The sequence below is a fragment of the Sturnira hondurensis genome, unplaced genomic scaffold, assembly GCF_014824575.4.
Source record: "Sturnira hondurensis isolate 20B ecotype Veracruz unplaced genomic scaffold, ASM1482457v3 Scaffold0011253, whole genome shotgun sequence".
NCBI lineage: Eukaryota > Metazoa > Chordata > Mammalia > Chiroptera > Phyllostomidae > Sturnira > Sturnira hondurensis.
The window spans coordinates 495,523-520,279 of record NW_028083884.1 but is presented as its reverse complement, the minus strand read 5'-3'; the positions used below and the strand labels follow the sequence as shown (position 1 = coordinate 520,279).

The window sequence follows — 24,757 nt, the reverse complement described above, 5'->3', positions numbered from 1 at the left end:
TTGGGAAATTGTAACATTAAGCCTATGTGTGTGATTCCATGTCTGTGAAATGCCCAGAACAGGCAATTCTGGGCGCTAGAATAAGCATGTTTCCAGACAGAAGTAGGTTAGCGTTGGTTAGGGCTGAGGGGTCGGGGGATAGGTGAGGGAGTGAGCAGCTGCCAAAGGGCAGGGGTCAGGCGAACCAGAATGTTCTAGCACTATGGTGATTCACAACGCTGTGAGTAGACTAACAAATAATAAAATACACTTTAAGTCATAGGGTGAAGTGTAGGGTGTGTGAGTTATATCTCAACAAGGCTGTTGAACAAAATTGAAAGCAATGGCCAGAGTTTACAGGACGAAGGGAGCCCAGAAATGTACGCAAAGGGCCAAATCAGGCAAGGCTCGGAGCTCACTGAAGGGCCCAGGTGTTTTCAATCTCGAAGGCAGTGGGGAGTCACTGAAAAACTGACATGTGGTTTTAAAGACGTGGAAGAAATCTGAAGGACAGACAGGAAGCAGGGACACCAGATGGGAGTCTGTTGCAGAAAGCTGGGCAAGATAGAGACTCAAGAGACCAGATGAGAATTATGACCGAAGGTCAGGACTGGGGGGCGGGTAAAAGAGGAAAGAATTCACAGCTTGCTTTCTAAGGAAATAAAGTAGTCAAAGTAGCAGTACAGAGATGGCCCGGAGAAAAGATCCGGGCTGTTTTATGTATGTTCCAAACAGCCCACGTGCTGTCGAAGAAGCCATTGGTTTCAGGTATCACATGCAGCTTTTTAGAGAAGGTTCATCAAAGTTCCGGGATGACCAGGATGCAGATGGAGCACAGATCCTGAGAGAAAGACGGTGGAGGGAAAACCAGGGAAAGAATCAGACATAAGGATGTGGTGTTTGAGAAGTACATTTTCAAGTTGTCAAATGCACAGCACTTATCCATTGGATTTTACAATTTGGAAAGGAATCGTTGCCAATGAATCTGGTGTGAAAGAGCCTCAGTAGAATGGAGGGAATGGACTACTTTCGCAAGTGGTCCTTAGAGGCGATAGGGCCGTAACTTAGGGGGTCACGATAATTTTTTAGGAGGAGAGATAAGCAGGGTTGAAGGGAAAGCAGGTGTGACAGGCACAGCAGACCCCTGCCGGTGCAGGAAGAGCTGGAATTCAGAGCCGTCCACAGAAGAGACACCTTCACCTCCAATACCCGGGGCAAGGGGGACCAAGGGTAGATGCAGAAAGCTGGGGAATGGACAAGGAACCAACCAGGGACTCGGAGAACACCAAGGACAGCTCTGAAGGCCCAGCAGAGATTAGATGCACGGGTGGAACATCAGCCCACCCTGCCCCGTGGTTTTCCTCCGTGTGGCCAGCAGCCTTGGGCACAGAGAGGACTGACGGCCGGTGACAGGGATCCCGGGTTGGCCCTGCTGGGGAAAGCAGTCCAGTCAGCCTGGGCGAGGACTGAAGAGCCGCTTGTGTGTAAATCACAGGCTGCCTCATAGGACACTGCAGATGCTCGGCCACAGTTTAGCTACAAAAACTATTTTATACAGTACAACTTAATGTGTGTTTCACTTGACTAGATAACTTGACAGCTAAAGAGATGTAACGAGAACCATAAAGATCTAAAGGTCATTAACAACCTACGTAAAACCTCCAGTGAGTCAGGCCTGGGGATGGAAGACATTCTCCTGATAACAGGAAATAAGGAGTAACTACGATTATTTGTGAATATGGCAGTGAATTTCCTTTAATTAAAGACAACCATGACAAATTCATCAACTATCAAAAGCTACATTTTACTAAAAACAATCTGTCTTTAAAAATGTTCAATCATACAATATGTACAATACATGCTGCTCTCCTTTTTGGATTTCACTATCCACTTGAGTCCTAAAAAGAGGGGGAAATAGCCAGTTAACAGTTTATAAATCAAAAGTCAGTTTAATTGGCATAAATGAAATCTAACAACCAGCCCCTCCTCAGTGACTAAGGCCCCTGTCAACACATTATACAGGGTGGAACAAACGTACGTTTACAGTTGTGAGTACTTGAAACAGGGTCTGTTCTCACATTGCTAGTTATAAATCGCTGTGCTATTTCCCGTACAACCAACTACAGGCCTACTTTCCCCTGACCCTGTGTTATCTGCTGTCAACCTGCCCCCCTGCCCCCACTCTTGTCCAAAACAAAAGTAGCTCCGTTATTTGAGGCACTACGGAGAGTTTATAGTAAGGAGTAAAAAGCTAATTTTACCTCTCAAAATCATAAAAAATCTGAGCTAGGAAAAAACACCTTGGCAATTATCTAATTCAAAATCCCTCCCCAATCTATCGATAGATTCGTAGACAGAGAAGAGGAAGCTGGGTGAGAGTGAGGGGCTTGCATGGGGTTTTAAAGGGGCAGAGCCAGCAGAACCCAGGTCTGCCGATGCCTGCCCGTGGTTGCTGGCAGCACAGAACGCCAGGCCATGGCTCTGGCTTCCTTCTAGGAAGGCTCTCCTTCATAAAAATGAAGAATCTTTTCACGGAATAACTCAAATTTAAGAAATGGCCATTCACTGACTGCACTTCAAGATAATCCTGTTTCTGCTTGTTTCTACAAAACAAGCAGTGCTAAGAGGACGCTGAGCAAAACTGATGGGAGGACTCGATATTCCCCTCATCTTCCTCATCCGTCTGCTCTGTCAGGGGCTCCGAAAGCCAAGCCAGGGACGGACTCCCGCTCTGCCTCTGTCAGCCGCACGTCTGAAGACCGCCGGCGTAACGAACCCCAAGAAGGGAGCCGGCAACCGCCCGGTCCCACCCGACCCTCACCACCAGCACGCAGTTCTGAGAGTGCGGCACTGAAGGGAGCAGGACGGTCCGGCACGCCACGTGCCGTCGAATGAAAGCTGCACTTGTCCTACAGGAAATGTTACCTTCGGTGGCCGTCAAGTGCTCGGCCTCTGCTGGCTCTGGCTGGGGATGATCACAGGCTCCGAGATCTCAAAGGTCCTCACAATCTCCTGGCAGAGAACAAAGGACACGTGGGCACTGGGTTTACAGCACAGGAGGTCGGAGGCAGAACATCCCGGGGGCGGCGTACGGGGCTTCTTTACCCTCCAGTCGTGATAACTCAAAGCTATGATTCCTTGATTCCTGATCTGGGTGTTTTGATCAATCCCCTCATTTTCTTCACTAATATTAACAGGTTCTGTTTGAAAGACAAACGTTTTCAAAGGTTATCAAATCAGAAGCAAGCTAAGCAGCAAAGATGAATCATAGGAACAAAACCTGTATTGAGACGATAATTATAACAGTACACACTAGGACTTCATGCACCGAGTTGTATGATTATCACAGTAGCAAGTAATCGGTCTGCTTCATCAGAAAATGTAGTACAGAAACACGTTCCGCTCACCTGCGAACCCCGCACACCCACATCCCAACGCAGACTCGGCCCGGTGAGCCCAGCGTGAAACTGCGTAACATGCACATGTAATAAAAGCGCTTTGTTCTCTACAGGAGACCTCACCAGGAGCAGCATAATGGAGTGTGAAATTATTCAACTAAGAATTAAAGATTCTCTCAGGGAAAGTAGAAGCTGGCATCAGGGAAAAATAGAAAGAAGGAAGCTACAAAAATAATGGCAACTACAAACGTTCTAAATTAAAATTTGAGGGAAATTGTATCATTTCTTGGTAATCTTTGACAGCAGCAGACATTGAATCAAGACTACAGATAAGTCCATCCGTTTTAAACTATGGCCACATTTTCAATTAGTTGAGCAAGACATGGCTTTATAAAAGTTACCTAAGTGAAAACCTTTACATTTAGTAAAACACAGTTCATAAACTCCAGTGCCAAATATATTTTCTTTAAAACAAATTTTTCTGAACATAGGATCATTTACCTATTATTGGCAGTCGGTCTTGGTCAAGTTTTATTCTTGCAAAACCATCCTAAAACACACGCAAAAAAATGATTTTAGAGGACTAAAATTCAGATCCCAAACCTACGCCACTGGATAAAAACATTGCTGTTAGACAGTGCTGCATCTCTGACGATGAGACCTTAACAGCAGCGAGGCGATCACGTGACAAGCCCCCAACATCTGCTTGACCTGCCCGTCCCCCAGACCCGCCTCCGCCCTGAGGGTCTCTCCCACAAAACCCCGTCTTGCCTCTTTAGCTGATACACACACAGTTGTGAATACTTACACTTTATTATGCAGAATTCTACCTTTCACCCCTGACAAAATAGGCCTCTGTTATCATTTCTGGGAAAACACTTTGGTCGGTATGAGATTTCTGTCTTGGGTTAAGGTCCTATTCGTCTTACATGTGCAAGAAAGCAACCTGATAAGACTAAAGACAGTCCAAAGCAAATTCCCACACTACACTTTTGGGCCTAGTTTGAAGTAATTTCAAACTCAAAGACCACCTATACCCGCTTCACTCAACTTCCCCAATTGTTCTGCCACATTTTCCATTCTCTCTGTAAATACAAGGGTGGGCAAGAGTAGGGTCACAGTTGTTCATATGAATACAGATACAATAAATACAAGAGTAAACTGTTCTGTGTTCTCAAACTGTAAACCTGCTTTTGTCCACCCTACATATTAGTCATTTTTATGAGAGTAAGTAATGGACAACCTGACCCTTTCTCCTGGTACTTTAGTGTGTACTTTTTGAGAACAAGGATATGTCAACTATCAAATTTGGGAAATTTAACATTTATACCATTTAACATTTATAGTTCCATATTCCAATTTTGCCAATACTCTCAATAAATAGTTTCAAAACAGGAAGCAAGCACATAAATTTTTAACTGTTTTTTGTTTTAGTTGGTTTCTTCTGCCTCCAGGTCAGTTAATATTTAGCTAGATCGGGTCCAAATGCATAGTGGTTAGTACAAATACCTTTGCCAGCTCCTCTCAATAGCTTTTATTATTTACCTTTTAAAAAGCACATAAAAGCAATCATAGAAATAAATCTTACCCTTACAATGAAGGAAACATGAAAGATGTTTTCCACCGTGCGGGGGAAAGAGTGCGGATCAATCACGAAGTCAAAGAAGGACATAGGAGTATTAGCTACAGACAAAAAAAAAAAGGAAAAAATTCTTTAAGACAGGAAAAGGACTTTTTTTTAATCCCTAAGACCAAGGCTGTGTAGTGTTAGCCAGAGGAAGGACATGGGCACTCATCCTGTTGTGAGGTGTAAATCGACACAACCCTTCCGGAGGGCAACTTGGCAAATCTATTAAAAACACGTGTGGCCCTGACCGTGCGGGTTAGTGGGTGCGGAGTCATCCTGCAAAGCGAAAGGTTGCTAGTTCAATTCCGGGTCAGGGCACATGCCTGGGTTGCAGGCCAGGTTGTAGGTTGGGGGAGTGTGAGGGGCAACTGATTAATGTTTCTCTCGAACACCATTATTTCTCTCCCTCTCTAAAAATAAATAAGTAAAATCTTTAAAAAAACAGGTATGCCCCTGGGATCTACCCATCCACTCTATGAAGCCGCCCTACAGAAATGTGAGCACGTGTGCACAGAGTCACACCAAGATTCTTCACTTCCGCAGTTTGTACACAAGTAGAATACTGGGAAGAACGTACTTGTCCACTAACAGAGAAACTGATACATGTATTGTATTTATGATATAGCCATATAATAGGGATCATGGAAAAGAACCACATGGAGAACACGAAAAAGTCATGCTGCCAAAGAATGTGTATATTATGGTGAGCTTTAAAGAAAGCAAAACAAAAAGATTCTAACTACTTATGTGCATATTTATATGACTGACATAAATGTAAGATAATCTGAAAATACACCGATCGTGCTTTCCAGGTGGCTCCCTGGGGAGTGAGGAGAAGTGGAGGTAAAAGTAAAGATAATTCTTTACTTTTCTCACTTCTATGTCATGTTTTATTTTTTAACAGAAAAAACACCCCACTGTTTAAAAAGAAAAGTTACTTCACCAACATTCTCACATGGAACTTCTAAGAAGCCTCATTAAATACATACGCCAAAAGAATCAAAATGATGCAAATATTACATATAGGTGAAATGTCTTTTAAATAAAAATACTAATAGCTTCTCACGGAAGCCCACACACGCCAAACTAATACAAACTGCCCCATTTCGAATTTGGTATCATACTTACGATCTTCTCGGAAATATGTCTGCAACAACCCTAAGATCCTTTCTACTTCTTTTTCGGTTGCTTCTTGATGAGATTCTTCCATTCTTTTTAGCTGAAAATATAAAGTCATCATCAAGCTGACTGACCCCTTGCCGCCTGTTGCCCTCTCCTGCTCTTACACATCCAACCCCCCCAAATGTCTTTTACTGGGGGTTGCCAGCAGTGTTTATCCTCATCTTAAAACTTAAGTGTTAAAAGAAAAATGTTCTGTAACATCTGTACATTATTTTTTTAATAGCGGAGAAACATTACCGAACCAACCGTTTTGAGGTTGAACTTAAAATACAAGAATACAAAAGGGGCCTTTACAACAGTAGTTCTCAGTGGGGGGTGATTTTGCCCCTGGGGACATAAGCCAATGTTTGGTTGTCACAAGTGGGGTGGGGGTGCTATTGGCACCTAGTGGGAAAGGGCCAAGGATGCTGCTAAACACCCCACAGGACATCCGACGGACCGTCCAAACAGGGATTCACCCCCGAAAGTCGGCAGTGCTGAGGCTGAGAAACTCTGGTTCAGAACTGATCCAAAGTTCAGAAATGAGTTAAAACTAAGACAGGAGGTCAATCCCACAAAACATCTAAAGACTTACATAAAGTGATTATTTAAGTGACTCTTGAACCTTCAACTTAGAAAAGATGGCCAGATTTGCATGTACATTATAGTAGTGGCTATTTTCACTTGAGGCGTTTTAACAATGCAAGTTAAAAAAACGAACCTGCTCAGGCATCTCCTTCTCCTTCTCTGCTGTGCAGACTCTTCTGGGACGTTCCGCCCGTGGCTTTGGCACAGGGCGCTCTCCTTGTATCGAACCCAACCTAGTGAGAAACATGCTTTCATGTCTTTTCTCATATGTCTTCTAAACAGACTAATTTCACTAACCGAAAGCAGTTCCGTGGGTCAGTCAAATCCAGACCAGGCGTCACCAGCGATTTATGAGCTGACACCAGACCAAGACTCCTGTCAGGACTGTGACACCCATTCTGCTCCCTGCGTGTCTCTAAAATTGAGTTCCCGGGCGCTTTGCTCAGCCTTGGACACCTCCCCCAACACCTGCCTGTTTTGCCCTGAGCAGCAATCCCAGGAATAGGCCTCTGGTAGCCCAGTTGGCCTGCCCTCTAATTTGCAAAGCCAAGTTCAGAGATCAGGGGAAGGATGAACACGTGGGGAGGGGAATGCGTGTTCATCCTTCCGGAGTTCAAAGCCTCTGGACAAGGTGAGCCGGGGTGCGGGCTCCCTCCCAGGACGACAGAACACACTGGTCTTAGGACAACAGGGCAAGGGGAGGCCCTGCAATACCTCTCCCATTTGGACTCCCTCTACCTCCCACAAAAAGCCCAAGACAGACTGAAGCTACAGCAACAGAAGCATCGTGTGGAGGCCAAGGCCCCAAGAATTTAGACCCACGTGGTCCCTACACTTGAAAAGCTCCAAGTCCCCATGTAGTCAAAATCCAGTCTGCACATAGACTTCAGCAGAATGTGACAGATCCTCCAGTGCTGTACTGGAGTGTTACCCAGGTGCTCTGACCGCTGAGGGCAGGGCCAGCTACCCGGACAACGCGGGAGCAACCTGGCTGGGAAACGGGACCCTACACTGCCAGCTCTGGAGGCTACTGGAGGCTTCCATGCTGGGCCCTGTGGGATGCACGAACCATACCAGTTGGAAAGAAGGGAGAAAGGACACTGCAGGCCAAGGGAACGACAAGGGCCAGGTGCAAAGCTGTGAGCAGTTCATGGCAGCGGGAAGGTGGGCTGGATGAGTAAAGTGGAAGTCACACTACGAAAGGCTAGCCTTACATCCTGGGATTGATGACAGGGCCTGGAGCTCAGCAGCACAAACCAAGACTGGGGTTTTATCCAGCAAAGAGGTTTGATCTGTGTGCTGCAACATATAAAGTGGCCTTGGGCACGTGAGTGACCTGAAGGCCTGTTAGAGACAAGTGCCTGTCCCCACTGCATGGACCTGCGACACAGGCATCTCCAAAGCCTTTTAACGGAGACAACACCCCGCCCCCCCCCCCCCCCCCCCCCCCCGCCCAGAGGCCATGAAGGGTGAATCAGAACAGACAGATGCCCAGGAACGAGGCCACTTAGGAACCGACATGGGTGGCAACCCTAGAGGAGGCATCTACTGGGGAACAAGATCCACACATTTGAACGCCTGCCTCCCCAAAGAACCGTTCAGAGCTGTGCTTAGCTTCTCCCTAGGACTGAGCTAGGAAATTAAGACAGAAATGCATTTCATTTGGGCATAAAGAAAATCTTTGCAAAATTAGAATTGCATCTAAAAATGAACTGGGGAGTTTATATAGTGACTCAAGGAAACTTCAAATGAGGGCCCGTAATCATCCAACCGGGAAACATAACAAATGGCACTTTACACACATCATTAGAAGCTTAAGACACCCTGATAGGCGGTATTACCCTCCTCCACTCTAAGGATCTGAATGATGCTAAAACCAAGCCAGGGTCAGCCGCAGACCAAAAGCCTCCCCCCAGCCTGGGAAGGAGGTTCTGGCCCACAGTCTTTCCCGCTGAGGTTAAACAGGATGCGGTTCCATCCACATCAAGACGGTATGGGCATTTAAATCCGAGTTTATAGAGTCTCTAAACAATGGCATCGTGATGGTCGCCTCTACAACGTCAAATCACTTTGATCTCTACAATAAAAAACAATTTAAGGGTTACACATGACGGGTCTGTCGGATCTTTAAAGTAATCTTACAGAAAGTGGAATGTATGGGTTTTATTAAAGGTGTTCTCTGCTGTTTTGCCTGATATTTTCCAGGAGTCATAGACTATGAATTCAAAATCAGAACTATCTTCGTCACGGACGAGATCTTCAGCTTCTAGCGGATTTACACCCATATGTGTCAGCTACAAAAACGAAGGAGAACAGAAAACCCCAGTTAAGCCACAAGCAGTCACTCCCCACGTCCAATAACCTGCATCTCTACACTTTAAGAGGCCAAAGGCTGAGTCTGTTTCAGTGCCCAAACAAGTTGGCTCAAGTTCTTATTATAAAGATAATTAAATTGGTAAGTTCCTATTTTCAGAGGTACCTTCTATTGGCAAAAGATACTCCTCAATGAACTCAGAACCTCTGGGGAGGAAGTGAGGTGGCATAGACCAACGGCCCTCCACCAGAGCGAGGGTGTGCCCTCAGGGTCTCTTGGCATTACTGGGAGACATTTTTGGTTGTCACAGCTGGGTGTGGGGGTGCTCCCAGCATCTAGTGGGTGGAGGCCAGGGTGCTGCTCAGCACCCTCCAATGCGTAGTATAGGCCCCCACACCAGAGACTGGCTCGGCCCCAAGTGTCCCCAGTGCCCAGGCCGAGGAAGCCTGCCCCAGCCCACCGCAGGCTGTAGGGTTTGGGATGTCAAAAGAACCGAGCCTGCTGGGAGTTTCTGGGTCACAGGGAGTTCATTTGTAAAATATTAGTAAAGCTGTACTAGCATGAAAATAGGAGATCACATCCCAAAACAGAAGCCCCCGGAAGGACGGGGAAGTTAAGCTGGTGTTCGGATTTCCATTCCCAGCCCGACCCCAGGACCTGTTCGCTGTGTGCACGGCACACCCAGGGAACGGGCCCAAAGCCAGGGGAGCGCTGCTCACTGGGAAATTGCCTTCCTGGGAAGCGCTGGCAGAAATCTGGTAACTCTCCCATTTCAAGCTATCTCACAGGAAATGCACCATATTAAATTTGCTTTTAGGAAAGTACATGTTTATTACATTATACAATTCTAAAATGGCTAGACGTTATCAAATCAAAACGGTAGTATCACACAGAAACGATAATCAAAAAGCCCTGAGGGAGCTTCACCCTATTAAAGGCAATCCAACTTTGAAGAAAAACAAGAAGCTGGTAGAAGAACCAGTCAGAGAGCTGCGGTCAGCCCGCCGGCATGTCCCGCCACCCGCCCACCACCACGCACTTGGAGGAGGACGTTCTAGTTCTCGTCTGGCCGCATCTACCCATCTCTGCGTTATCATCTTTTTAGTGTCATACTCAGAAGGGCCTCCCGCACACAGACACTGGGCAGCTACTGATTTAGGGTTTTTTATGGAATGCTTTAAGACTTCTGGAATTTATTTTGATAGGTGATTTAAAGGACAGAGCTTATCTTGATAAATAAAGGTAATTTTTTTTAAAAGGCAGCCTGATACCGGGTCACTTTATTGAGCTGTACATTAGTGTGCATTTAAAAAAATGCATTATACTTCAAAATAAAAAAGCTTTTTTAAAAAAAGAAAAACATAAGGTTTGAAGTTTAGGTAAGTTAAATTTAAACTTAAAAAAAAAATCAAGGCTTGCAAAACAACAAATACTTCTTTCCTCTACAAAACAATGAACTTATCTGGTCAGCACACACGGTACTAAATCATCTTGGTAACTATTTAACACATCCAGTCTATGTCCCAGCGGAACACTAGGCTCAGAGTAGAACAATAATAATTTAAAAAAGACAACAGAGTAAGATAAAAGGTCAGTCTCACTGTGCTTTTGGGGTAAATCCATCATGGAAAAGTTTTGAAATTTCAGGTAACAAGTACACAAACTTATTAAGAGGCAAAGAAAGGTAACTAAAACAAGAACAAAAAACAAAAACCCCCACAAAAGCAGGGCTCCCATCATATGCATGTGGTTCTGAAATAATCTCCCGGGCAGACTAAACCATGCCCACCCAACAGCCTGGACTCACTTCCAGCTGAGCCTGCCGCCTGCAGTGTGGCCTCAGCTGAGTCCTGGTCAAAGGTCCCAGGTCACTAAGGAGAAACTAGAATACCTGGTGAACTGATAGGTGGTTGAGGGGAAAGAAATTCGGCCACTTCTACATAAACGCAGTACCCGGAATCGTAGAATGCTAGTGATTTGCAAACTGCTCGGGGCTCCCAGCCTAGGCGCCAACCGTACAGTCCCTCTACCATCTATTTAGTTTAGTAAGATCTCTGCGAAGGTATCTGAACCCCCAAAGAGCAAAAATGAAGTGAAAGCTATCTGCATATGGATATAAGCAAAGTAGATAGTTATACAGATGAATACATTTTTTTCTAAGATTCTATAGCTTTGAACTTACTAGAGTTTCAACATATCTTAACATATCAAATGAGCTCAGGTCAGAACGCAGCTGCTTGGCTTTCTCTTTGCCCAAATCGGAAGCCAAAACAAGAAAGTGGGCATCTAGGACGGCTTCTCTTGCTCGGGACACTATTCAAAAGAGAAGAAAAACACACACATTACGACACTCACATTAACCACAGGCATTTCCCTTACATTTCCAACCAGTGACTCGGCATTTCCCACTGGACAACAGAAAGTCCCACCATATGCATCTCACTCTAAGTGGCTCCACTGCCCAAGTCACCAAAATCTGGAATCCAAGCTGACCAGTCTTCCTAAAAGCCAGCTCTCTTTTCGACCCCTTAGAACTGAACCTCTTCATAACCATGGTTAAAACAAAACAAAACAAAACAAAACCCCGCCATCATCTCTACCACGTGGCTTTTCCCTTGACGCCAATAACCCAGCTTAGTCACTATGATCACATGGGCCGGTGTAAGTCAAGTTGAACACGCACTATGCTTTCGTAGACCAGCAATCGGTAAGTTGTCAAGGAGCCTCGGCTGGAATAATGTCACGGGCCGGGCAGCCAGCAGGAGATTCACGCCTCCACGTGGCTCCCAGGCACCACCCTAGAGGCAGCAAGGCAGACCCTCTGAGGATGGGTGATCCAAAAGGATTTGACAGAGGACCTAGGGTTGAAGATGAGCTACAGGGAGAAGAGATTTAAGTATCAATAAAAGGACACAAGAAGGGAACAGGTAGGGAAACTGAGGACAAAGTCTGGGAAGAGGAGCAAAGGGTCCACCAGAGGGACCAGCAGGGCTCAGGGGCTGGGTTCACCGGACCCCACAGGGAACAGGGGTGCGAAAAGGTGCTCTGGGAACACTGCAAAGGCAGCCAAGAGGAGAGAAACACAGCGAGGTCCAAACACAGAAACCTCTCTGCCTGGCTTGCTCCCTGAGGCCGCTGCAGGTGAATCATCGATTCGCTCCCAGGACATTCCTCAAGCTGGTGAACTTGCTGCCTCCAGTTTTTTGTCTTTCTAAGTCATGTTCCCCTGCAGCTGGATTTCAGGAGTCACTGTGAAAGTGACAGCGAGCAAGGAGCCGGAGAGGCTCATTCCTAGGAGGTGCCTGGCCTCCCGTGCCTGTCGGCCACAGCACACGCTGCCGTGGCGGCGTCAAGGCCTCCACGGAGTTAGATCCCATCCAGAATTCCGGGTTTGCTGACCGGCTCCCCAGGCCCCGCCGAGTGGATTATTTTGCCTTAAAGAGGCGACCCAGCGAGAACTGTGGACATGTCAGCTGAGGGAGGACATGACCTCTGGGTCAAGGACTAACAAGATGCACAATAAAATACCGAGGGAAATCAAAGTGACCTCGAGCTGATGGACTGGGGGTCCAGGCTGGGGAGGGAGAAGGAAAAGGTAAAGAGGGTGGAGGGGGAATCTGACCCAGTGGACAGGGAAAGGCTGGCTCTGGAAGGTTCTGCCGAGACTGAGCAAATCCGCAGACTAGGATGGGGAGGAGGTACAGTCAGAGCAGGAAAGATAACACTCTGAGAGCACTCGGGCAGAAAACTGTTAAAGGGGGACAACCAATCCAGCAGCCGCGCTAGGCAATGACGGCAAACAAAGGTTCGGCTCTGGAAGAACAGGAGGGGCTGTGGTTTCTGGCCAGCGCAAGGTCTGCTGGCTCTCCTCCACCGCTGCGAGTGTCGGCAGTCTCCCTCTGTCCCCACAGAGCTGCCACTGACCGGCTGGAGGGACAGGCAGTCTGGGGACTGGCCCTAGGGCTCCCTGACTGAGGGCCCACATCGGGAAGTACCCTGACCTGTCCTCTGCAGATGACCATGCTGCTGCTCCTGTTACGCTGCAGCTGCTTTCCGTTCAAACTCTGATGATATTTTAAAGCCCTTCAGCCCATGGTCTAGAGCTCAGTGTGGAGATCTGTCTGTCTCTCCCTCTCACTCACACACATACTGCTGACCGCAGACTAACAGGTCCACGTGTAGACACGCCCCCCCCACCAGGTTACATAGATGGACCAACAGCACAGAAATGAGGGAGGGCAGACAGGGCAGGAAAAGAAACAGGACTTCAGAGGCCGGCTCTGCTCCCTCATTCATCCATTCAACCAGTGTCTGCCCATCTCCTGGGACAGCAGTAAATACTGCTGAAAAGGTGGAAGATGATACATGTAAAGCTCTCAAACAACAGAACCACTTCAAAACAGACTGCTGGCCCCACCGCCAGAATTTCATGTACAATCCTTAGTTACATATATGCTTAAGGAATGGAGTGTGCAAAATAAATGTGATATTACTGCAATATTACTGCAACAGAGAAGGTCCCAAAACTAGAAAAGCACTATAATAAATGTGGGAATTGCCTGATGTCAATAATTTGGCTATAAAACTAATTAAAATGATCCCAAAACATATGACTCTAAAGATCATTCATATTTAAAAGAGTGATTTACCTCCATTAAACAGAGTGTTGGCCTCTTCAAGGACCTCTGTTAATTTGTCGCTGGCATTCAGTATATCCTCCCGGTTTTCTATGTTAAAAAAATACAAGCTTTGGGAAATGTGATCATTCACCAACGAGTCGTTGACAAAGTGATCACACCGGCAGTAAAGCCAAGCCCCGCCCCCTGCTCTCTGGCTAATTAGTTCCAACATCTTTATCTTTTTAACCAAAATGGCGCGTCCAGACTCGACCCTTTCAGAACATGAACTTTTAAGAGGAGACCAGCTCCCTCTAACCTTCCCCCAAAGGGCTCAACTTTTGCCGCAGCATTGGAGGAGCTCTCCTAACAGTGGTTTTCAAACTTTGCAGGTCACCCAAGACCTTTGAGGGCACACGACAGAGGGAGGGCCACCCTGTGGCGCACCCCTCCCAGAGTTTGGTTGGATCTACATTTGTGACAGTTCTCTCGGTGCCGCTGCCGCTGCTGTGCGGGCGACCGAAAGAAACCGAGCAGCTCTGCAAGGCGAGACGCGCGGACCCCCGGGAGGTCCGCGCGGCTTGCCTCTCCCGCTTCTGGCCGCCTGGGCTCCGGCGAGCCACCGACCTCGCCCGGCCTCCAGCGGTTTCGTCCTGCCCAGCGGGGGCCTGTGCGGCCCCGCCAAGGTCGTGAGGCTCGATGGACAAGACCGATGTGGGAGCACTTGGGGAGCCAATCCGGGCGCGGCTGAGCCCCAGCGCCGCTGACCAGCCGGGCAGCGCAGGGCCTGCGCCTGGCACCTGCCCCGCCCGGCCCCGCGCCCCGCCTTACGTTGGACCGAGTTGATGAGCGCCCGGTACTGATGGCGAATCTGGCGGCACAGGCCGTGGTCGGTCTCCACCTCCAGGGTCGCAGGGTCCATCGCCTCGTCCCCGGAATCCGACGGCTCTCTCTCCTCCACGCTCGGGCGCTCTGGGGCCTCCCTGCGCTCGGGCGCGGCGCCGCGGCGGGACGACAGCGGAGACCGCGAGCGGGAGCGGGAGCGGGGGCGATCCCGGTGCGGGTCGCGGCCCCGGCCCCGACCCTCGGACCGGCGGCCGCTGCTGTCCCCGGACATCGCGCCAATTCGCCGTGCAACTTCGGAACAGCGGAAGTTCGCGCCAGAAACTGAAACCCCTGCTCGGCGCGAGCGCCTGCTCCCCGCGGAACGCGGCTCGGGGCCGGCGGCGCAGCACAGCGACGCCTGTGGGCGGGAGGCCGGCGGCGGGCCACGCGCGCGCAGGCGCTAGGGCGCCTCCCAACGGCGCCAGAGGTACTGCAGGGCGCCCCCCCCCCCGCCCCCGCGCACGACCACGGCCGGCACATCCTGGGCACGCAGCACCTGCTAACCTCGGATAACCATCCTCTCTAGATACTACCTGTCTGCACCATGACAAGTTCATGTTCATAATTGGCTCTCAAGGTAAAAAAATTCTAAAGTACCTTCGAAAGTGTCCAAGACAGATGGGATTATATTCCGTATAGTTTTAAAGATAAAAGTATGAATTGTGATGCAAATGTTGTTTTCTCAAAGTTCTTTTTGGTGCTGACAACACATTTTTGCACTGGAACAACATTATAAGTTGAGTTACTACACAAGCCTATGAACAGGTCATTTTCTGCCTCATGAACGCTATTCCTCAATGCTCTGGTGCCCGCTTCGTTAAATGAAGTGTGGTTGGCCTAAGTGAATCATGTCTCCAGTGCCTGGGCTCGGGGTAGGCATGCGACCCAGTTTCCGTCAGTGAGGTGTGAGGGAGCTTCCTACCTGGATGAAACACAAGCCTCCAGAAAGTCTTTGTCCCCACCCCTCCTCCTTTGAAGTGCTGTCATGAGGACATGGTGCCTGGCGTGATGATGCCTACTACTGAAGAGGGGACAAGCAGGAGGAAAGACCAGAATGCTGGGGACCGGTCGTGGCTGACCTGCTGAGTGAACTGCCTACCTCCAGGCTCCACCCCCTCAATATCAATATCCTGTGTTTCAAGGCCCCATGAATTGCTTTGTCATTACTACTTGCAGTTCAGTGCTTTGGAAGTGAAACAAATACTTTGCATTCTCCTAGGTGGAAATTATTCCAAGCTCCAGGAAAAAAAAAAAAAGACTGTAACATTTCATTCAATTCAACACACTTTCGATGTGTGCTAAAATGCCCCAGACACCCTGCGAAGTGAAGCAGGTCACAAAGATGGTTGGGAGACCTGCCTTTGCCTTCCAGACACACATGAAACTGATTTTTAAAGTGTATGTGGAAATGCACTGGAGGTACCCAGAATAGCCAACGCAATCTTGAAAGAGGACAAAGTCGGCGAGACTTTTCTATTTGAAAACTTACTATGGAGCTATGGTAATTAAGACTGGGATGCTGCCTCCTCCTTAGCGTAGGGAAAGACATCTAGGTCGTGGAATAGAATTATAAGTTCAGAAACGAACCGGTACACCTGTGGTCAATTGGCTTTCTACAAAGGTGCCAAGACAATGAGATGAGGGAAAGAATAGTCTTTGCAACAAATGGGGCTGTGACAATTGGATTTTCTCATGGAAAAGAATGGAGTTGGACCCCGCCCTCATGCCAAATACAAAAACTAAGTCAAAATGGATCAGATCGCAATGTAAGAGCTAATGCTATAAAACGCTTAGAAGAAAATACAGGCGTAAATCTTTGTGGCCTTGGATGAGGCGGTGGTTTCTCAGATACGACACCGACAGCACAAGCAACCAAAGGAGAAATAAGTTGGAGACCAGGTAATTTGCTGTCGGTTTGGGAGGGGCCCTCTGATTGTCCGTTTCTAACTACCGGGGAACACCACGCTGCTGCCTGTGGACACACTTTGAATTCCAGGACTAGGGAGATGAAGAACCATTTAACTGTGTTTACCCGCCTTTGAAAGACAGAGTGAAATAGTTTTTAAATTGTTATTATTGAGTTATAATTCACATACCATAAAATTCACATGTTTAAACTGTACCAGTCAATAGTTTTATTCACAGAGTTGTGCAGCCATCACCATAATCAATTTTAGAACATTTTCATCACCCAGGAAAAAAAGACCCACACCTACTTACTGCCAGGCACTCCCTCTTCCCCGCAACCTTCCCTCCGGCCCCTGGCAACCACCTGCTGGGCCCGACCTCCCCTCAGAACTGTGAGATGTTTGAGTGACTGTGCCAGGTACACACTGGACCCTTTCAGTCTGGAGATTCACACCCTTCAACTTTGGGGAATATTCCTCTATTACTTCTTTGATCGTTTCTTCCTTCCCCTTTTTTGTTCTCTGCCTGCGTCTCCTGTTGATGTGAGACCTCACAGATTAACTCTCTAAGCCTCTGATATTTTAAATCCTCCTTTAATTCTATTTTTTGAAGTATTTCATTGTTTGCCTTCAACCTTCTATTGAGTTTTTAATCTCAGAATACATGGAGGTTTGGCATATGTGGCCTTGCTCTTGTCTGGTTGGTAGGTGTCAGGGGCAGGTGGGGCAGGATGAAGGGGCAGGCTCCACTTCCACCTGTTTCTAATTTTCAGCCCCGGTTCTCAGCCTCCATTGTTCCTGGGGCTTTGGAGCCTCTTCTGGGGCTGCAGGGCAGACCGGGTCTTGTTTGGGGTGCAGCCCTGCGCCGCCGCCCCTCCCCACAGCCGGAGCCTGGGCCTCCTGTGCTGGGATTCCTCCAGGCTCTGCCCGTGGTCCAACAAACCCGGAGCCATCTTCTGTCAACTGATGCACCGTCCGAGTTTGCTTTGTTATCGTCCCAACAAACGTAAAACACTTTTCTGTTTGCCGTCATTTTAACAAAGTCTCTAGAAGGAAAGGAGTAAATTTGTGTGTTTTCTGTTAGCTTCATGGATGGGAGTTTCTTTTTCTCTGGGTATGGAGATGGGGACTGTGAATGTTATCTTTTGATTTTTATAAATCTACCTGTTTACTGTCATGCTAATCATTACTTTGTATTTCTTTTCTTCTCAGAACTTGTAAACAATTATCACTTCTAAGCATTGCCTGGAAAATGTTTTGTTTTCTTTGTGTTCTCTGCCGGATGCTAGTAATTTTCAGCAAGATTGCATTTATGTGACTTCGAATTGGGAAAATAGGAATAAAAAACATTAATAAAACTTCACGCGAGCAAATTCTGAAACACTTCAAATCTCCCTAATAAAAAAAAATTTGTTTTTGTTAATTAATTAATTAGTGTTTTGGTCAAGACTCATTTTACGGCTGGCTGGACGAAATGAATGATAAAAACTGCACTTACACTACGGCCTCATGGTGGCGCCACTCCAGCTGGTAAGCGGACGTCTTCGGTTTTTCTCAGGATTGTGGGAACCCCAGTGTTTATAAGCGTTGAAACTCTGACCTGCGATTTTAGTGTAAAAAGGGTTTTATATCTCAAGGCACTTCCACCCGAGGATTATGTGTTGGTACTTATGTGAAGACTAAAACTACGCTTCTGGCTGAATAAACCGGGAACAGATGTTAGATGGGACCGAAAACCGTGGCGGAGGCCAGGGAGCCCACCGTGGTGCTCCGCAGAGTTATTCAGAGGAAGGCACTGGGCCCCCTGTGAGAGGTAATGTTGAGAAAGTAAAAAAAAAACAGCGCTCAGGCAAACATAGGCACTACGGCCCGTAGGGACCAGCCCGCTGCAAGTATTCCCCTTACTTGGATGCTTGTTCCTGGGGAAATTTGACTTACATTATTTGAGTGTCAACTCACACAAGGACTTCAGATAAAAACACACACACACATTATAAAATGTGATCACCTGGCACAACTCTACTCTTCAATAGGATTTTCTGGTTTTTAAAGGGCTTTTGTATATGATGCCTTCTTTGGGCAACGCTGGGCCTGTGGAGAAGGTGGAGCGTGGGACCACGTCATATCTGATGAAACCCACTTGCGAAGCTTCTAAGCTGTGATCAAGTCACGCCCAGAAAAAGAGATGAATTGGGACAGAAAATCTAGATTCCCTCATTCAGAATGAACGGGTAGGTTCTGTGCGATCAGAGGATTTTAGTCATTGCAAAACTCTGTGTTCTTAAGAAAACTTCTTCCCAACCCAATCACAGATTTTATTTTTTTAAAGATTTTATTTATTTGTTTATTATTTATTTGTTTATTCTAGCTACATGGAGAGGGGGAGAGAAAGAGAGGAAGAGAAACATAAGTGGTTTGCGTCTTGCATGTGTCCTGACCAGGGACTGAACCCACAACTCAGGTATGTGCCCTGACCAGGAACTGAACCGGTGACGCTTTGCCTTGCAGTATGACACCCAGGAAGGGCTCACATTTTAAATATGTGAAGAAAATGAGTGGTGGCCAATTGAATTCAATGCTCTGAATAGGAAGTCTGAAGACTAACTATTTCTAGTGAAAATTAGATTCCCTTTAAAATATTTTTGAAAAATTACTATTCACATGAGATGAAACTTCTAAAACAGAAAAGGAAATATGTGAGGAGACAATCTCCCTTTGTCCCTGTGCCCCAGTCCCCCACCCCTCCCTCGAGGCAGCCACAGTCACACAGTTTCTTGTGTGAATTTCCAGTCATTACTTTTTATATTATAATACAGTATGAGTTTTAGAAGATAGGATTTCCCTATTATACAATGTAGAATATAATATCCATAATATAGTACACACTCATAAATTTAAACCTTCCTTCTTTTTACACAAATGTAGCATATTATACACACTGTTCTGTACCCTAATTTCTTTGTCACTTAATGGTGTCTCTTGGAGAGTTTTCAGTGTTGGTCCATAAAGAGGTCCACATCTTTTCTTACAATTGCAAGTTTTCCATTGTGTGGCTGCCCATTTAAATCACTAAATACTGACGTCCTGTTAGGCAGCTCTGCCGTTTAGAATCAGCCCAACAGCAACTGCTCGTTCCCCACTTCTCCGGGAGCTTGTGGACCTTTTCTATAAGGGATAACTTGCTTTTCTGAGGTCGGTAGAAGCTGACAAGGGCCTGTCCCTCTTGACCAGGAGTGCTTCTAACTTCACAGCCTTTTTCAATTTTTTTTAAAGGCTGCGTTGTTTTGAAAAGTGGCTGGTCCTAGCCGAAATTCAGAACAGCCCCAAGTAAATTAAACTGCAGCAGAAGGCAGTTGAAACTGGCTTCAGATCCCAAATAAACTCAGAGTGAGAAAACCAGAGCTGCAGGCTCCCCGGTACCTGCAGGCTGTCTGCCCCCTGTAGTCCTCCTTCTGGGCTGTAGAGCCTTCTGGAAAGCTGCCTCCTGCCTGGGGTCAGATTGCTTACCCGCGGCTGCCTCCCAGGCCAGCGTTCCCAACCTTAAGCCAGTGCACATTTATAGAACATTTGCATGTGATCCTGGGAAGACAGCCTGCGGGCAGAGGGCAGTGCTGAAAAGCCGTCCCAGCAGGAAGAGAGAGCTTTTCCCCTGTGTGCTGCCCATGCTCAGAGGATACCGGGTAAGTCAGTCTCGAATCAATGGCTTTTTCCCTTGAGCAGCGTGTGGCTTTAAACTGGTTTGGCTGCTTAGATTGGAGGGATAAATGCATTTCTATCAATCTTTCTTTTCCTTTTTTCCCCCCTGTATTAAGGAAAATCAAAGGTACATCTGCGTTTCTTAATCTCCCCCCGCCACCCCCCACCTTTTGACTGCCTTCTAAACCACATAAACTCTTTTTTTCTTTCTAATAAGTTACCTTTGGGGGGATGTGGCCTCACGGATCTAGACCTCAGTCTCTTCATCTGTAAAATAAGAATTGAGCAGTTTGTCTGGACACCGTCACAGTTCTGTCAATTGCAAATAGGGTTTTCAAGTACTTGGGATTCCATGGAAAGATGATTTAAGAGAGCCCTAAGGCCCTCATACACCAGTACTTTGTGGGAAATAGTTATTTTTAAACCCTCCACCGTGTAGACGTGGACAGGTTTGCCCGGTGTTTCTGCCAACTCTCGCGAGTACCTTTGCAGACCTGGTCTGCCGCTGTGGCTGCCGGCTGGAGCTGCCGAGTGAGCTCAGCAAACACTGTGTGTGTCTGGGTTTGACTTGGTGTCGGTTATAACTGAGTCACTGGGCCACTGTGACGTGGGGCCGAACTCTGAGCTCCCGAGAGAATCCTGCGGTCCAGTTAAACACAGCAGAGTGTGCATGTGTGTGTGCATGGGTGTGTGCGTGTCCGTGTGTCCTGTCTCACAGCATGCTCCCTGAAACAGAAATGCACAGACTGCAATTCTTTATCCCACGTACAGCCCTCGCTACCTAGTGTGTAACATCTGCACATGTGTGTGCACAGGGGGCAAAACTCCGCCTGGTTTTAGCTGCTGCTTCCCCAGGGGCCGGCGTCCTTCCCAGGAATACCTGTTGGTTCTCTGGGGTCGTCCTGCTCTCAGGTCCAGCTGACAGCAGCCCTGTTGCTTCCCTCCACGTCCTCCTGCAGGGACACCTATGCCAGGTGGATCTTGTGGCTGTTGGTGGTTGAAGTTCCGGGGGAGCCTCCTTATATGCACATTTATTTTGCTGTAAATGTGCATAGGTTTTTCTTTCCTTTTAATCTAGTGGCTCCCTCTGTTTATATGAGGGGATTTGGGAGGATGGAAGAACTCCGTTGTCATCACCTTCCCAGAACCCACGTGTAGGTTTTCCATTGCAACCAGGGAGACGGGCCTGCTTCTGCAGCAGCTCTGACTGGGGCAGCGATCAGGGTCTGGCCCAGAAGCAAAGGGAACAGAGAGGAAGGGGCCAATGAAAGAGACATTGGGAAGGAAGAATCCTGAGAGCTTGGCGAGACATGTTGGAGAGACAAGAGGAGTGAAACAGAGAGAAAAATACATGACAACCATTCATTCCCTCAGTGCAACTCAGCAGACTTTTAAGTGGCCCCATGTACCAGACCCTAGGAGGGAAGTCGTAGTTATGCACCACACTCACGTCACCTGGGACCCCACGGACCGTCTGGGCTAGGGGGAGGCGGGTACTCAGCAAGCAGTCCCCATGGGGTACAGGATCACCACGAGGGCCCCAGGGGATGGGACTGGAAGAACAGCTCCTCTCAAAGGAAACGGGAAAGTCAAGAGAAGGGTTGGCTTGAGGGAGAGAGATCACAGGTGCCATTTCCAGAGGTTGAGCGACTGTGAGTCATCTAAGCAGAGATACGCATCAGAGAGTTAAAACTGCAGTCGGGTGGGAATCCGGGGTCGTGATTGGATCTGGGGCCTCCTGCCTGGGCTCAACAGAGGAAGTCCCAGGAACCGATGGAATCTTTCTAGGAGAAGACGGGGCTGGAGGACCAGATGCTGAGTGTCATTAAATGGTTTGACGAGGAGGGCAGGAATAGCTGGAGAAGGAAAAAGAGAACGGGATTTTGCAGCACCTCGTTAAATTGACAACGGTTTGAGGAAAGTGGGGGCGACAGTGTCAGATGCCGAAGGAAGATGAGGACTGAGAACAGGCCAGAGTCTGGGGCGACGTTTGCAGGTGTTTTTTATCAGGATGTGTTTGGTTAGAATAAGAAAGAGAAACCCACTCAAAAGGGGGGATGTGGAGGAGGTGGAGCTCTGGGCTGGAGCAACCCTTCATTTCTGCTTCTCTGCTGCCGCCTGCTTTGTTCTGGTGTGAGGTGGACTGGTCCCCTCTGCTGCGCTCTCGACCCTTATCCTCTCCCTGGTGCTCCCAGAGGCTCTGGGTTTCTCTGGCACTGGTCCCGCCCTCCTTCCCCATTGCCTCATGACTGGCAGCCACCAATGGACTTCTAGGGTCCCTATCAAATATTCAGAGAGAGGGTCAGATTGGCCCAGCTGAAGCCAGCATCCACCCCTGGTCCAATTGGCAGGGTCGAGAAGGTGGTTTGGTGTGGTGAGCCAAGCCAGCTCAGTCCAAGAATGGTGGGAGTGGGGGGAGAGTAAAGAATGAGCCTTTTTCAGAGTAAAGGACAAAGGCAGGTCTCCAAAAGTCACCTGTTCGAGTGTGTGATTTCACTAGAACAGGTAACAGCCCTACACTGACCACGAAATCGACACAGGAAGACCGCTCCGTGCTGGCTTGTCTGTGCCCTTTGAGAGTCCCTGGACAATTCACAACGCCTCTCCTAGGGTTCTTCATCCAGCTGTGTGTAGAGGAGGCATTTTGATGTGTTTTTATAATCCGAGACTGCTGGGGCAAGTGTGTGCCTGTTCCAGTCTTGGGAAATGCCGCAGATGGCAGGAGCAACGGGAGATAGTTGCCACCTTGCCAAGGTTTTATAACGTGTTATTCGCAGGGGCGTTGAAAATTGACATGGTGGAGAGAGTCTCTGTGATGAGGGAGCGCTCTGAGCTTGTGACCTAAAAAGGGGAAATTCTGCTCCACGCTCCAGTCCAGGAACAGCCTCAGCAGAGCCCTGTGTCAGAATTGGTGCCAAAGAATTATAAAGAGATTAAATCCAGCAACCCAGGCTAATGCCGTGCAAGCAAAGGGAGCTGGCTCACTTTGCACAGTCAGGCTGCCTACGTCTGTACAAAGCTCAGGAACGGCAGAAATGTGTGTGTCGGTATTCAGACACACAAAGGGTTCCAAGGAAATGTCCAGATTCTCCCAAAGAGTGACCCTCCCCAGATCGCAGCTGCCTGCAATGCTTACCAACTCCTGTGCCATGAGGCTCTGGTCGTGACAGATGCTTTCCTTCTGGCTGTGCTCATTACATGTGAAAGGACCGTGAAGGGCATGGGTGTGGGTGAAGCCAGAGTGATCATTTCTAAGCGGGGCCAAGTTTTTCTTTTCGAAGGGGCCTAATTTTGTAAGTGACTCTGTGAGATTAAAGAATGTGGCTCTGAATTTTTCTCTTGGGCCATGCGAAGTCCCCCTGCCGGGAACGTGCTGCTGCGGAAACTGCCAAGGGTTCAAGTTCGGATCTGACAGAGTTATTTTGCGTCTCACATTTCATAGCAAACCGATGAGACAACCAGCCCTTGCGTCAGTCACAAGACCATCCACTCGAGTGTTCCAGTTCTTTGGAGAGCGCTCGGCGACACTGTTTGCTTTGCCTGGTAGAGGTTTCACTCTTGGCATCTGTTGGGTGCGTGCCCCTCTCCGCCGGCGCCGGCCTGCTCCGCTGCCTGGGACTGTTGGTACTCTTTGCAGATGCGAAGAGTCCTCCTCGTTTAGCATAAAGAAAAAGGTTTAGGCTGACCTGTCGGTCAGCAGGTGTGGAGGGAAGTCATCCAACTAGAGAGTCCAACCTCAGAGAAGCAACTAGATGGGCAGGTCCTGGTAGCAGGGAACTCAGGAAGTGGTCCTTTGAGAGATGTATTCACACATGGTGAGAGAAGTCCCCAGACCCGCTTTCCGGAAGCCAGGAAGTACTGGCCAGACACACAGTACCAGGAACTAGACCATCCTGGATGGGAGACCAGGGCTGAACTAGGACTTGGGAGGTAACCCTCAGGCTTGGAGGTCCACTTGAGGCTCTGGAGCCCACACCTGAAGTTCAACAGGGAAATTCGGTTTGGAAAATGCAGATCAAAAGTAGCTCAAATTACTGGCAGATCACCTGACGCATGCTTAGGAAGGGGTGGCCTAATTCCCCAACTCGCCACTGACGGGCAGAGATGGGCTCAGCCAGGACTGGCTTGGGAACTGGACTGGACTCCAGTCGCAAGTGAAGGAGGAAGGAGCTTTTCGTCCTCCCCACCCTCCCTCCTTTTCTTCCTAATATTTTATTATGGGCTTTTCAAGCCATCAAGAACATAGAGAGAATATTACAAGAATCCTCAGGTACCCATTACTGGTCTCAACAATTCTCTACATATGGCCAATCGTATTTCGTGAGCAAATCATTCCACCATTCAATCAGTAATATTGAAGTATGTTTCCCTAAAACATGAGGACTCTTTTTCACATGTGTATAACTGTAATATTATGATCACACCTAGAAAAACCACAATAATTCCCTAATGTTAAAAATTCTGTTAGTGTTCAAATTTATCTGATTGCTCTTTTTTTTTTTCAATGTGTGGTTGCCTCTCAGGTGTCCCCTGCTGGGAACTGGCCTGCAACCCAGGCATGTTCCCTGACCACAAATTGAACCACA

The 24,757-nt window shown here is 47.9% G+C and overlaps 2 protein-coding genes across 2 annotated transcripts in view; one reads left to right on the top strand and one right to left on the bottom strand.

The window, feature by feature from the left end:
• Window positions 1-1,762: 1,762 nt before the first annotated feature.
• Window positions 1,763-14,872, bottom strand: NSMCE4A (NSE4A component of SMC5/6 complex). Its single transcript, XM_037059604.1, has 11 exons — window positions 14,515-14,872; window positions 13,717-13,794; window positions 11,250-11,380; window positions 8,896-9,047; window positions 6,887-6,986; window positions 6,133-6,223; window positions 4,966-5,060; window positions 3,879-3,927; window positions 3,085-3,179; window positions 2,905-2,991; window positions 1,763-1,877 (listed from the first exon to the last, which is right to left on the bottom strand). The coding sequence occupies exons 1-10, from the start codon at window positions 14,798-14,800 to the stop codon at window positions 2,917-2,919; spliced, it is 1,152 nt and encodes a 383-aa protein (XP_036915499.1). The 5' UTR covers window positions 14,801-14,872; the 3' UTR covers window positions 1,763-1,877; window positions 2,905-2,916.
• A 5,178-nt stretch (window positions 14,873-20,050) lies between these two features.
• The window catches only part of TACC2 (transforming acidic coiled-coil containing protein 2), a 179,725-nt gene continuing 175,018 nt past the window's right edge, over window positions 20,051-24,757 (top strand). Inside the window, exon 1 of the mRNA XM_037059592.1 lies at window positions 20,051-20,155. The gene's annotated coding sequence lies outside the window, so the exon portion shown is untranslated. The remainder of the gene's footprint in view (window positions 20,156-24,757) is intronic.